This window comes from Callorhinus ursinus, unplaced genomic scaffold (genome assembly GCF_003265705.2).
Source record: "Callorhinus ursinus isolate GAN/ISIS: 27379988/994484 unplaced genomic scaffold, GSC_fseal_2.0 scaffold63, whole genome shotgun sequence".
NCBI classification, from domain to species: Eukaryota; Metazoa; Chordata; class Mammalia; order Carnivora; family Otariidae; genus Callorhinus; species Callorhinus ursinus.
The window spans coordinates 5,937,305-5,952,851 of record NW_027397125.1 but is presented as its reverse complement, the minus strand read 5'-3'; the positions used below and the strand labels follow the sequence as shown (position 1 = coordinate 5,952,851).

At 38.2% G+C, this 15,547-nt stretch overlaps 1 protein-coding gene across 2 annotated transcripts in view; it reads left to right on the top strand.

The window, feature by feature from the left end:
* PLXDC2 (plexin domain containing 2) overlaps positions 1-15,547 on the top strand; it is a 477,133-nt gene that overhangs the window by 204,331 nt on the left and 257,255 nt on the right. For both annotated transcript variants that reach the window (XM_073885626.1, XM_025891922.2), the window contains one exon: positions 11,982-12,128. In XM_073885626.1, coding sequence (XP_073741727.1) covers positions 11,982-12,128 — 147 coding nt within the window. The remainder of the gene's footprint in view (positions 1-11,981; positions 12,129-15,547) is intronic.

Here is a 15,547-nt window from a genome sequence, read left to right as displayed (position 1 = left end):
TATTTTTTTCAATCACACATTTTTTTGCTAGATATTTGGAGCCCTTGATGATTCCTTGTAAGTTGGTGATTCACCTCTTCAGTGGCCACTGTTGGACTGGGGATCACTTGCCTGTATTTATAAAAGATGTGAATAACTCACTCAAAACTGCTCCAGACAGCCTCTCTAGCCTCTTCTTCCTGACCTCTCTAAGCCTGGAATAGTGTCGCAGGCTCGTTCTGCAAAGGTTTAAAGGTTTCTATCAAAAGGAGATAAAAGTATATGATATGCAGGAGGAAAATATGCTCTGCTTCATTTAATAAATCAATCAACACAAACACATGCCACCTCATCTCAAAACTGGAGATCTAGGTAATCACTTAATCAAATTGTAGATTCCTGATGTTGCTATTATTTTGAAAGATCACAAATAAGTGTGTTGTGCAACCTTGGCCATACAGTTTACCTCTCTCTATGTAACACGAGAAATTATCTCCTGTGCCTGAGAGACTGTTACTGGGAAAATGGAAACTGTTTTATATTGGAAATATTGCCAAAATTTCATATTTTATATCTTGCACAATTATCTGACCTCACAATATATTCTCTCTCTCAGTCTCTCTCTCCCTCTCTGTCTCTCAACTAATCTTACAGTTTGGGGAGTCATTTAACAGAACTCTTGTGAAGAATTGGTAAAATAATCATGCCTATAAAGAGTCATAGACAAGAGATTGCTAGGGGGCTAGACCATGCTGCAAAGAGACCAAGTAGATAAAAATCCATACAGAAATGGTGAAGGTATGTGCAAAGGATGGGCATCATGAGAATTGGGGAAATAATCTGATATAATCAACAGGAGATATAGGAATTGGTTTTCGTTCTTCTGACACTGTAACAGTAAATTGAATTATATTCCATGTAATTGTTCTTAGTATCTGAAGAAGGTATTGCTATAGTACTGACTGATGTATATTGAAGGCTACTTGAAGGTAATATGTAATTGTTCCTATCATGCTGCAATTATGTGGGGGCTAATTTAATACTCCTTTGTAAACTCTGTTCATAGACTTTTCAACTGTGTTTAAATACATTGCTCTAATTTGATTCTTTGGGAACCCAGTAAAAGAAAGTGAAATGCTATCATTTGCTTTTTGTTAAGAGATACTCATATAACTTAAGTATCTGCCCACACCACATACCCTATAGATCACCTTCTTATTAATATAATTGGGAAAGGTGGGGGTTCAGGTGGGATTTTTATCTCACGTCTCTCTCCATGAAGTCTGTTCCATGTCTCATGATGTCCTCAATGTTCCCAGACCAACTGGTAACCACCTGTCATTCCACTGGGCTGCTCCTGCAAGGCCAGGATGCTCACCTTATTCTATAATTTTACCTCTGGCAAAAGAGGAACTATGTGTGCAGAGAAGGTCACAGCTTCAATCCACTGTAATGAACTGAACACATAATAGCCTTCACTAAAGTGACAGAACTCACTAGCAACTGAGCGGGTGAGAACCAGAGATCAGATCACCTGCCTGCAAGTTTAATGTCTTAAACCATACCACCTTCCCCTTTCCCCCAACCCTTCCCCACCTTCCTTCCTGTACCCAGGACGTTGTCAGATTGTAGCTATGTCTCCAGCCTACTGCTTCTTTCTGAGATCCTTGAAAACAGGTCCTAGAAATAAGCCCACAGATTACAGTAGGATATAGCTAGAAGGAAAACATGAGCGACTCCTTAAATGTTTCTCATAGAATTATAGACATTGCCAAGATCTAGCAGTGCTATTGAATAATTCTTCAACATTATCTCCCATACATTCTATCACAATGTTTCCCTCTAAGAATATGTTGTACTTTATACACATGAAACAAATTATTTCTGCATAAATGAATGAATAAAGAAGAGATGATTTAGCCATGCTTCTATAAAATGCTTACAACATAAAATCATTTTATAAAGATTCAAACTCTAAGTATTTCTCGCTCAAAATTTAGTAGAAATGAATATTTTTGTTTCTGTTAGTGCTATTTCATTTACAATAAGTAGAGAAAAAGATTGCACTCTACCTCAATTAGGTTATTGAAGCTAGTATTTTAAAGAAAAGGTTTAATGGAAATTTATCTATCAGCTATTTCACAAAGCCATTTTAAGTTATTGACCTTGAAGCTCTACACTGAGCGTGAATGTCTGATTTATAGTATGTTAAAGAAGTCTTCCTTAAGCACTTTTCAAAGCACCTATCATACTAATTCTGTATTAACTGTGTATAACATCGTGGCCTTGTGTCTCTTGATATACGTCGGTGGTTTAATTCTAGGAATCAACAATTGATACTTTTAAGCATCTTCACATTTTTTAATGCTTTATGTGAAGAAAAAAGAAAAGAAAGTGGCTATATGTAATGTTTATTATAAAAATTTCAAACAATACGGTTAAGGAAAAAGAAACTCCCCCAAGTCCCATCACCTAGGAATAACCAATCAGTGTATGGTAAGTATCTTTTATAGGCGCACGCGCGCGCGCGTGTGTGTGTGTGTGTGTGTGTGTGTGTGTAATCAGAGAGGATAGAGAGGTAGGAGAGTAGAGATATACATCTATATTTAGATGGATGTAATTTTGTAAAATTGAGATTGCACTCTATTATATTTCAGGAAAAAAACTAATTTAACTCTGTATCTGCTGTCCTTTGGCAACATAGATGCCATCTGTGGCCCACTAGTTTCAGACTTTCGCATCAAAAGGTTCTCTTAAAATTAAAAATATGGGCTTATTATTTTTTAAGATTTTTTTTATTTGTTTGTTTGACAGAGAGAGACACAGCAAGAGAGGGAACACAAGCAGGGGGGAATGGGAGAGGGAGAAGCAGGCTTCCCGCGGAGCAGGGAGCTGGACGTGGGGCTCGATCCCAGGACCCTAGGATCATGACCTGAGCCGAAGGCAGATGCTTAATAACTGAGCCACCCAGGCGCCCCATGGGCTTATTATTTTTTTAAACTATATTTCTGTATCTTAGATTTATATATCTATTATCTGGCATGGAACATGATTATTAGACTATTTTTATAGTTTCATGGTTCATATCATCTACATTGTGACTTACAGCCATAATAACTAAATTGTCTTATTTTTCTTAATATAATTTCCATCGAGTGAATGCTCACCATCACAGTGTTTACTACAGCTTCTCCATCCCTATGACCATATTCGATTCACCCCTTGGTAGATTTGGTTGTATAATTCGGTATTACATTTTAGGAAGATCTCATTTATGGTATATTCTCTCAGTATTTGTATTCATTAAAAATATGCTTGTGGATATAAGGGTGACCTGGCTGTGACATCTGTCACCTCATTGATTTCCAGGGTTGATTCAGCTGATCTGACTGGCTAGGTGGGTGTGCCCTTCCTCCCTCAAAACTCCATGTGAGTCCCTCCCAAAACTGCACAGTAGGTGGAAAAAGACTACCTTCCCCGGTAGAAGAGAACCATATTTCAATCAAGGGTATACGAGTAGCTATGACACCCTGCTAGAACCTTCAGTCAATCTCTCAAGGTCCATTTGTAAGAGAACGTCAAGTAGTCAAGCTTCCAAGACTCCAGACACACCTTTAAAAAAAGAAAGGAAGAAAGAAAGAATATGTTTGTTGCCTTTATACTTAGATTATGGTTTTGTTGGGCAAAAATTTCTTAAGTGATAACTTTCTTCTACACAATGATTATGTAGACATCGTTTCCACTGGATATCATAGAGAAGTATCAGACTATCAAAGGTTTTTTCCTCTTTTGAAGGAGGAAATCCCTTATGAATAAGTCGGTTTGTCTTTCTAGATGTCTGTAAGACTTCTGCTTCATTTTTTAATTAAGGAAAATGTATTGAGGTATAATTGACCTACAATATTATATTAATTTCAGATGTAAGACATAGTGATTCAACATCTGTGTATACGTTGTGAAATGATCACCACAGTAAGTCTAGTTACCATCTGTCACCATATAATGTTAATGCAGTATTACTGATGGGACTGTATTCCCGATGCTGAATGTTACATCTCCATGACTTATTTACTTTAAAACTAAAAGTTTATACTTGGGATCCCCTTTACCCATTTTGTAACCCCAACCCTCTGGCAACCACCAATCTGTTCCCTGTATGTGACTCTGGGTTTTATTTGGTTTTGATTTTTAGATTTCACTTTTAAGCGAAATCATGGGGTATTTGTCTTTCTCTGCTCGACTTATTTCACTTAGCATAATGCCCTCGAGGTCCATCCATGCTGTCACAAATGGTAGGATTGCATTGTTTTTTATGACTGAATAGTAGTACATTTTATATATGCTACATCTTCTTTATCCATTCATCCAACAATGGATACCTAAGTTGTTTCCATATCTTGGCTACTATAAATAATGCTGCAGTAAACTTAGAGGTCCACATATCTTTCAAATCACTGTTTTTGTTTTTATCAAATGGATACCCAGTGGTGGAATTGCTGTATCATTTGGTAGTTCTATTTTTAATTTTTTGAGGAAAATTTCATCGTGGCTAAACCATCTACTATAGCTTACAAGTATTCTCTTTATTCCACATACTTGCCAACACTTGTTATTTTTTGTCTTTTAGATAATAGTCATTAGACAGGTGTAAGGTGATACCTCATTGTGGTTTTGATTTACATTTCCCTGATGACTAGGGACGTTGAGCATCTTTTCTTTCAAGTGTTATTCTGCTTGATGTTGCCCCCTAAGTCCCTTAAGCCATCGTCAAGTTTTTTTGTTTTTTGGGTTTTATTTATTTTTTTTTTTTACTTTTTACTGCTCTGTTTGAGGTCCAGTGTTTTGTATTCCAGCTTGCTGATCCATTCTTCTGCTTCATTCAATCTGCTGTTGGACCCCTCGAGTCCCTCTAGTGTATTCTTCAGTTCAGTGATTGTAGTCTTCAGCTCCGTGACTGCTGTTTGGTACTTCCTTATATATCCTATATCTTTGTTGAGGTTCCCACTATGTTCATCCATTCTTCTCCTGAGTTCGGTGAGCATCTTTATGACTATTACTTTGAATTTTTTTTCTGATAATTCTTTCTTTCATCAAGGTCTTTTTCTGAGGGTTTTGGCTCTTTCTTTTATTTGCAACATATTTCTCTCTCTCCTCATTTTCCTTGACTCTCTGTGTTTGTTTCTGTGTATTAGGTGAAACATCTACCTCTCTCAGTCTGAAGAAGTGGCCTTGTATATGTGATGAACCTCCTTGTTCAAACTTGTCCAAGCTCTTGGGTGTCTCTTGATTCTTTGTGATTGTCTAAACCCCCTGATTTATTCCTGGTATGTCCCTGTTTGTGAGAGTGTGCCAAGATCCATCCATGTTCCAAAGGGAGGAATCTCATTGAGCCCTTAGTTTCAGGCTGGAGACAAGAAGCCAGGCCCTCAGGTAGTAGGGTTTTTTTTTTTTTAAGATTTTATTTATTTATTTGAGAGAGAGAGAGAATGAGAGATAGAAAGCACAAGAGGGAAGAGGGTCAGAGGGAGAAGCAGAGTCCCTGCTGAGCAGGAAGCCTGATGTGGGACTCGATCCCGGGACTCCAGGATCATGACCTGAGCCAAAGGCAGTCACTTAACCAACTGAGTCACCCAGGCGCCCCCAGGTAGTAGTTTTTACAGTGTGCAAATACAGTCCTGTGGGGCCATTATCATAATCCCTGCGGCCTCCAAACCAGGAGATCTAGAGGGGTCCTCTGAGTGACAGTTGCAAAAATCAGGGCTCCACATGGGTATATAAGCTCCTTTCTGGGAGGTCTTGTCGAGCTGTCGTGAGGCCAATGGGGTGTGCAAGGATGGTGCTTACATTCTTTGGGAGCACCTCCATGGCCTCCAAATGTGTGGAAACCGGAAGCTGTTTCTCAGGCTGAAGCTGCAGATTAAGTAAATAGGCCTTCTTCACAGGAAGACTGGGTTGTGGTGGCTGGCCAGGAACTCTCTCTCTCTGACTATTACCTTCCCCAAGGAGCCAGGCAATCAAAGCCGGGGGCAGCGGGGGAGAGGTGCCTGTATGGATTGCATGCACCCACTGGCTTCAGCTAGGCAGCTAGAGAGTGTAGGGGGTAGGGCATGCTCACTAGCTTCAGAAAGACAGCCGGGGGCGGAGAGGGGGCTGTTGCGGGGAATGTCTTGACTGCATACACCTGTGGGCTCCAGGAATGCAATGGGAGAATTCCTTGTCTGTGTGCATGCCAGCTTTAGGCTGAAAGCGGGGGAACGCCACAACCACTCACGCTCACCAACCTGAGCCAGGGAACAGGGAGTAAAGGGTTGTAACTGCCTACTCACAGACTTTAGTTAGGGAGCTGGAGAACATTGTAACCATTTGCTGCGTCACCTGCCCCAAGCAGGGAGCAGGTGAGTACTGCAACCACCTGCACACTCCAGCCTCAGCAGGAGAGCGGGATGGTGCCATCACCACTCAGCCCCACCTGTCTTGGCAAGGTGGTAGGAGGATGCCAAGTTCAAACTCATCCACCTGTGCTCTCAGGGTAAGTGGAGAATGTAAAAATGGCCTTTGCCAGTGCCTCCATCTCCAAGGAGAGTTTCAGCTGTCCCTTACCTCTACAGCAGGTGCTTTTATTTATTGATTATTTATTTGTTCATTTTTGCAGCAGACGTTTTTATTTTTTTTAAGATTTTATTTATTTGACAGAGAGCGAGAGAAGGAACACAAGCAGGGGGAGTGGGAGAGGGAGAAGCAGGCTCCCCACCAAGCAGGGAGCCCGATGTGGGGCTCGATCCCAGCACCCTGGGATCATGACCTGAGCCAAAGGCAGATGCTTAATGACTGAGCCACCCAGGCGCCCCTGCAGCAGATGTTTTTAGATTAGCAAATGAATTTCACATAGAGTCCAGGTGCTTTCCAAACTGCTCCCCCCTCCCCACCGGGTCAGGAGGCAAGTGAGACTTTACTTGAAACTTTTAAAAGGGAGTGAATCTCAGTTTTCCATAACACTTTGGATCCCTTGGACATCAGCACTTTTGGTTTTCCGAGCCAGATATTTTAGGGGCTCATCTCTCTGGTGCAGATTCCAGGGGTTGAAGTGTCTGATGTGGGTCACCAGCTCCTCACTCCTCCAGGAGAATGGCCAAGCAGGTGAGACCCCCTCCCTATTTTGTGCCCCCACAGCAGTGGTGGGATTTTGGTGAGACCATGTCTCTGCTTCTCCAACTCATCTCAGTGTGGTCTTTTTATCCTTTGTTGTGGAGAAGCACTTCACCCAGCTTGCAGATCTTTTTCAGAGAGAAATGATCCTGATGTTGTTGTAGATCTGGTGCGTCCATGGGGGAGGAGTTGAGGTTAGGTTCTTCCTACACCACCATCTTGTGAAACGCCCTGCTGCTGCTTTTTTTTTTTTTTAACCTATGAGAAATGTCACCAGGAAATTTCTTGATATTCAAAATTCTATTGCAGATTTTCTTGGGGCGTGGTATATAGATTCAAGTCTTTCTTTAACTCAGAAAAATTGTTCTTCTAATACATTAAAAAAACTTTTCTATGCCACTGAATATATGTATATATATCATATATAGAATCTCTTTTTTCTATAATTTAGTCCTAACTAGTAATTTATTTTTATAAGTTACTTTTATAAATTTTTTATTTTTTATTCTGTTCTTTTTGGTGGGTGGAGGCAGAGGGAGAGAGAGAATCTTAAACTGACATCACAGCCACGGCGGAGCCCCACTTGGGGCTCCATCTCACAACCCCTGAGATCATGACCTGAGCCAAAATCAAGGGTGTGCCGCTTAACCAACTGAGCCACGCACACACCCCTTTTCTTACTGCTACTAGTGAATTCATCTCTGTAATTTTTTCCCTGAATACTACCAGCTTACTATTTTTCTTCTTTTATGATTGTATCATGTTCATTTAGTTTTTTTATCAACATTAATTTTTTTAGAACATTAGAGAACTATTTTTTAACTCTGTTTTTGAGGAACTTAATATATACAAGTAATACTTTAAAATATTATTTTTAAACATTTACCTTTATACGCATTATGTAGTCCTTGTGAACTCGTATATGTGAGAAGGTAATATATTTGGTGTATATGAACACTTGATAAGAACCACTCAAATTATGATATCCCTTTATTCATTATGAAACTGTCTTTGTGAGGTAACCAACTGATTCAATGCTAAATGCCTTTCACTAAGAACTTTATGTTCCGTCTATTCATATATTTCAAATGATCAGCACAGTGATGTTCATACCATCTATTCTTGTTTTAGTTTTAGTTCTCAGTGAAATAAATTTCGAGTTCAAATGCTGTTACTGCATGAGACAGTGTGAGGCATCCATAAAAATTACCCATCATAAAATCAACGTAACACCAGTGTTAGAAGACAGGTTAGGAGTGGGTTAGGAATTGTATAAACTGATTGTTACAGAATGGTTAGGTATAGTTTTGATGATTTTTTCTCCCTGTATTTTTGGTGTATGTCCTCTGTTTATAGTTGCACATTTGCAGGCATATTTGAGAAGCATGGATTTATAGGATTTATAACTACCTACTGTGCTATCTACTTTCAGTTAACAGGTGATTTCCTAAATAAATTGGCAAGTAGGCATATCACAGTAGTGTTTTGTTTTATTTTCTATGGCGTTAGAAATAGTTTGCTTTCAAGCAGGAAAGGAAAATCTTTGTGCCTGAAGTGGTTTTTAACAACTCTTTAAGTACCATTACTCCTATAAAGGACAAGATGTGGTTTTTTGAATAATTTGGTAGTGCTAAAGTGTCACATTTTTGAGACATCTATTTTATAGCTTTCCTTGAAAAACCGAGCCAAACGCCTCTCCCTGGAATTTAACAACTTGTGTCTCTAAATTCTGGGTAAACAATAGTCTTCCTCTTTGAATAAAAGTTGCCATGACAACCTGGCAGGCTTGGGCTATAGAAGTCAAACACCAAACTCCAGTCTTCAGTTTCTCAATATTTTCAAAGGTGTGACATTATTTTGGGCAGCTCTGATTTAAGTAAAAATGAACATTGTTTTCAATTAGACATATCAGTGATTGCAATTAGACAAAAATCATGTATATTTTTGCAACAATCCATCATTTGAGTATAATGATATTCTTTATGTTAACTTCAAGACTATCTCTTGATTAATTACAGAGACTTAGGAGTTAAGGGAAATACCAAAGTCATTTTAGATATGTCGATTGCAACAATTATATTGAACTCTATACTGAAAGTCTGTAATTTTGAAGAGAATATTTATTTGGTATTTATATGGTAATTTGGCAGCATCATAGACTCTGTTACATAATTCACCTAAAGAGCACATCTCTGACCTCAGTGTTGCTGAACTCTTTAGAATAATACTAGCAATAGGGAGAAAAATTAAAATTTTTATTAAACTTGTTGACTATTTCTTTCACAACCCCCTTATATGCGATTCATTGAAAAATGAAATGAATCATTGTCATGTGTAATTCAGGCTTGATGATTTCCAGCAGTTTAGATACAAGTTTCCATTCCTGCTGTGTAATTAGCTAGAATACCAGAATTGAATAGATGTTTGTTATCCAGATCTGTAAGTCTATAGAGAAGATTGCCTTACGCAATGTTGCTTAAGTTAAGTCTCTTTTGGTTGGAAGTTAGGGAAACTTGTTTGTCAGGATTCTTTTGGTGGACAATAACTCAATTCAAGGTATGTTTTAACAATTGAAAAAATTTAATGATTCATCTAAGTGAACAAACCAGGATGCACTAAATGCACTGGATGAGGGAGATAGCCTTTTTGTTTGTTTGTTTGCAGAGATAATGACTTCGTATCTATCAGCGTTTGCTTTATCCTCAGTTGGGGTTTCCTCGTGGTAGCAAAATGGTGGCAATAGTTCTAAGTCATACGCCTACCCGGCTCAGCAATCAGAATAAGGGAAATTATCTCCTTTTTATATAAACTTCTCCATGTCTCACTAATTGGTCTGTTTTAAATTATGTGCTTCTGATGCCTACGGGCTATTGTGGCCAACGGAATGGCAGGTGTCGAATGGCTTGTGCCCAATGTCGAAGAGGATACCCACCTCACAGCTTCCATGGTGAAGCCCCCAGACAGCGGGGAGGAGTTGAAAACGTGCTGGAGACACAACCAAATGCTTGTTCCCCTCTGAGAACCCAGTCAGTCAGGGCCATAATATTCTGGAAGGGAGTGCTAGAAAACCACTAGGGTATTAATGTCTCTTGGGCTGCGTGAAATCTTACTCATGCTTCTTTCTTTGTGTCTCCTTTTTTCTTCTTTCGCTGAAGAACTTTTTTCACTTTCATCATGGTTACACCCATACTTTGCATGTGATACCTAGAGTTTAATTAGAGATTGGAGGTTTACCTAGGACTTTTTTTTTTTTTTATATCTTACTGTTAACATAGAATCACTGTTCTCAAGGTTTATATTTACAGTCATACTTTTTCTTTTAGTCGTGTGGCAAAATCTATTTAGAATACTGCTTAGAAAATTCCTTTCCTTTATGTAGTCAGTTTTATATATTTCTAGCCTGATGACTTGTGAAAGGTACATGGAATTCCTGTTTTGACTAGATTTCAAGAATAATTGTATTTTATTTAATTAGCACCTCAGGAACAAATGCATCAGATGAAATTCACCTTCCAAACCTTATTATTCAAATCATATACCCTCTATTTACCAGACATTATCCTTACATATACCTGAATGTTTTAAAATATATTTTCTCTAACAGACTCCTCAAATTGATAAGCACAGTTACATTTTATGGTAAAAAAAAAAAAAAAAAACTAAAATTCATTGCAACCCAAGTTAGGCAAGAATCATGTGATTTTCTGAACGTTTCTCAGCAATATCCCCTTTTAAAACATTTAAATCTCTTCATTGAGTGAGAAACATGAAAATTAAAGGTTTTGTGACAGGCACTGTGGTGATAATCAATAGTGAGAATTCAAATAAAAGTAGAATTTAATAACCCAAATTATAGGGGAAAAATTGTATTATTTCCATTCCTAGGGTCATTAAGTGAGAGCAGGCCCTCGTTTTAAAGAAGAGAAGTTTGGATTTGTTGTCACTCAGTACTAATTATAGTTAGGTTTTCAGTAAATAGTTTCAAAAGTGACATTTTGTTTGGACGGCAATTAGATCCCTAGAATTACTGTGGTAAAAAGACTATTGTAAACAGAGTATACATTTTTCTCTATGTTTTATTTATGTAACAATTTCCTCTAAAGAGGCTTATTTTATGTATTTTTAAATCTAATTCGCTTTCCTTAGAGGTTATTTAACTCCTCTGGCTATTTTGAAGAATAGTAACATGTCTAGTTTCACAGGATCATTTTTTTGTTCGTTTTTTAAGAATTTTAGGGACACTATCTCTAGGGTTTTTTTTTTTTTCTTTCCTTTTGGGGAGGACTTTTCTTTTAGTAGAACTCTCTCTACAGCTCTGTCAATTACATAAATCAGGTATATATTGACTTAAATGTTTCTTTGTTTTCCAGCCTTATTGAGGCTGGAATATGCAATTGACATATAACATTGTGTAAGTTTAAAGTGTATATCCTGTTGATTTGGTACACTTATATACTGCAAAATGATTACCACCATAGCATTAGCTAACACCTCCATCACATCTCATAATTACCATTTCTTTTCTGTAGTGAGACATTTATTCTCTTAGCTACCTTATAATTACGGTATCATTAACTATAGTCACCATGCTTTAGATTAGATCCTCCGAAGGTATTTGTCTTATAACTGGCAATTTGTACTCTTCAGCCGACATGTTCTCTTTTCCCCCATTCCACAGCCGCTGGTACCACCATTCTACTCTGTTTTTCTATGAGTTCAGCTTTTTTAGATTCCACATGTAAGTGAGAACATACAGTATCTGTCTTTCCCTGTCTGATTTATTTCACTTAGCATAACGTCCTCAAGGCCCATCCATGCTATCTCTGTTCTTGATGTGCATTATTCTTTTATTATAGGAGGACACAGATCACAATTACTATATATCTCGGATATATGGTCCATCTGATTCTGCCAGCCGGAGTTTGTGGGTGAACATAGACCAGATGGAAAAGGACAAAGTGAAGATTCATGGAATATTGTCCAATACTCATCGGCAAGCTGCAGTAAGTGCTTTGGCATTTTGAGGGTTTTTGTCTGCTGTGAAAAAATTTTTGCTTTAATTGGTACACCAACATTGTTTGTTGTGATCACTTTTTATTACTCAGTTCTACAATTGCAATATAGATTAGTAATTGCATATAAGATCTTAAAGAAAATGAAAAAGAATTATTTTGAGAGGTCACCGTCAATTTAACTAATAATTAATTAAATAAATTAACCATAATTTCCCTAGTAAAATGATGTGTTGAATATTTGAAGTCGAGATTGTTCTTGGATGATTTTCAGTCGTTTTGTAACCTATGAATTTAGAGAACATTAAAAAAAAAACTACATGAATTTGGTATCTCCCATTTTACATGAGTTTATTAATCTCTTGATCTGAAAAAGATTTCACCAGAAACATTTATGATTCCGATAGCACATGTAGACCAAATGACATATCTCAGTGAAGAAGTTTGACATAAAGGAAAATAATTAAATCTGGAAGTCTCCGAACGTGTTTTCAGTCTGAGTTTATAATTTACCAGCTCCGGCTTTGTGACAAGGGATGTAACTTTGTAATGAGGTGTAGTTTCTGTGTCAGTATAGTGCAGATGACACAATATTACTACTGGTCTCACCTCACGTGGTCATCCGTATCCTTTCCACCTGTCAGACTGCGTGCTTACGTGGATTAGCTTTTCAATCTTCACGGCATATTTTCCCTATTATTTAAATATTATTGCCATCCAGGTATTGCAGATGAGAGAACTAAGTGTTGGAAAGGTCAAGGAACCTGCCCTAAGGTCTCCAGCTAGTAAGTGCTGAGACTCAGATGTTAGCCTAGGCAGCCAAGCGCACTCTCAAAATGTGTGTGTAGAATATATCCTACTTGGGGTTCCAGCAGTTTGGGATAGTCATTTTCTGATCGGTGCCTGATTTAACATTTCAAAAGTTACTTAGTTTTGCTCTCATGGATAATACCAGTAACCTTACCATCAGTGAAATCATGTCTTCACAGTTTAATAGGACTTAAAGTAAAAACACAACAACTTTAGCCTTTCAAATGCAATCACCATTATTGATTTAAAGATAGAACTAATAGAGTCAATGGCTTACGTGATTTAAAGAGGCACGGATTTGATGACTATATCAAAACTTTTGGCCAAGAACCTTCACTGTAAATATGTAGACTTCCCTCTTTCCAGGAGATCAACTCCTAACAGTTAAAATGAAAATTAATTATAACTCACCGTGAGATGATTCATTGAACTGTCAGTATGGAGCACATGTTTTCTGAGGCTGAGAAGCAAACAGAGGAGCCATACCGCCTTACTGAATTCCATCATCCCTTTTCCATATTCAGGCAACCCCGGGCAAGATGACAGATTCAGAAATGATTCACTGTTGAATTTAGAACAGATTTTCAAAAGAAGAGAAAATGAGAAAGATTAGATTAGGCCAATGTCTATCAGAAATTTCTTGCATTTGACAATCTTCCCACTATATTACAGTACCTAATAGTGTAAAATGCCCTTTGTGAAAGTTCAAATGTTGGGTGCATCCAATTGAAGTTTCCATAAATTGGCCCAATCGTGGTGTCAGCCACTATGGATGAAATCTCTAGGCAGAGAATGAGGATTATCAGTTAAACTGTTAGCGGATTTCTTCTTACACACTTTTATCATTTCCTGTGCTTTCCCAAAAGTGCAGCAGTTTGTGTGTCTTGTCTTTCCTTGAAGAATATTTTTTCTCTTTGGAAGAGGGGTCACTTGGTTGCCATGTAACCTCAGTTCTCTGATTAGTCTCAAGGAAAATTATGATGCTGTAATGAGCCATTTTTTCTTCCTGGTAGTGTGGGAGTGATACTGTTGCTTTCAACACCAAGGATTGGCCTAAATGCAAATGCTTGAGCTTCTGCTTGTAATTTATCTGGTGTTCCTGCAGAGACTTTTAAATACTTATCATTGGTAGAAACCTTTATTTTAGCTGCTCTGTCATTGTCATAGCTTGGTTTTTTGTTTTTTAACAAGAATTTTAGCCATCATCAAACATCCCTTAAGAGTTAGAAATTGGTCCTATACCCATTTTCCCTATCACTATCAACAGAACATACACACACACACACACACACACACACACACGTACACACACATACCCCTAGGTACATGCTTCCATTTACAACAACAGAATTGATAATATTTCTTAGTTTCTTTTATTTTTTTCCTGGAAAACTTTGCCATTTAGAGTCCTTCACCTAAGTATGTTTTATATGTTGGAACCTATACATTTAGTTAATAGAATATTTTTTATAAACTTTCTACAAACATTCTTGCTTTGTTCAGTGTGACTATTAAATATTACTCTGAGATTTCCAAATTGTAAAGAGCGATTCATGTTTTAAAATTGCCTCAGTTGGAAAAACCATGAGAGACTATGGACTCTGAGAAACAAACTGAGGGTTCTAGAGGGGAGGGGGTGGGGGATGGGTTAGCCTGGTGATGGGTATTAAGGAGGGCACGTTCTGCGTGGAGCACTGGGTGTTATACACAAACAATGAATCATGGATCACTACATCAAAAACTAATGATGTAATGTATGATGATTAACATAACATAATAATAATAAAAAAAAATTGCCTCAGTTGGCCTCCCCACCTTTCCAGTCTTGCCTGATTCTCTTTTCCCCATTTCTGTTATCCCTTTCTGGGAGCAGAATCAGGTTGATGACAGAATTCTAATGTATTATGACCAGGGGGCGCTCTAGGGTCCATAAACACCCTCCCTCCTACCCCCACACAACACACACACAACCCAGGCGCCACACTGCTGCTACTTTCTCCCATGATGTTACTGAGAGGCTTTAGCACAAGGGAAAATGACAAATGGGAAATGTCACATCCACTTTATTAATTAGTTTTGTTGATGTCATAAGCATCATAATCTTTGGTGCAAAGCTCTCTGGTAATTTAGCTGGAAACAGGACTTAAATTTAAGCTCTAAGGGAAGAGGGGAGTTTCTCAAATCTTATCACCCAATGATATAATTTCCATGACCAAGGACATACATTCTGTGAACAAATTAGACAAAAAAGAGAAAAGAAATATGTATCTAAGGGCAGACCCAAGGGCATTTGGCTAATCCAGCCCTGGATAAGCAGGAGGTAAATGAGAAAGCTGGAAAAGATTGTGCATCCCTGAGGATGCAGCTTCCCTCCCCCTTCCAGGCTACTTCAGAATGGCTCAGAGGAAGATAAAGGAGTGTCTGACTTGGAAGCATGATTTTTTTTTTTTAAGATTTATTTATTTATTTTTAGAGAGAATGCTCATGAGAGAGTATGCCCATGCATGCACTCAAGTTGGGAGAGGGGCAGAGGGAGAAGGAGAGAGAGAGACATCCCCCTCCCCCCGCCCCCAGCACAGAGCCAGGTCACAGGGTTCTAT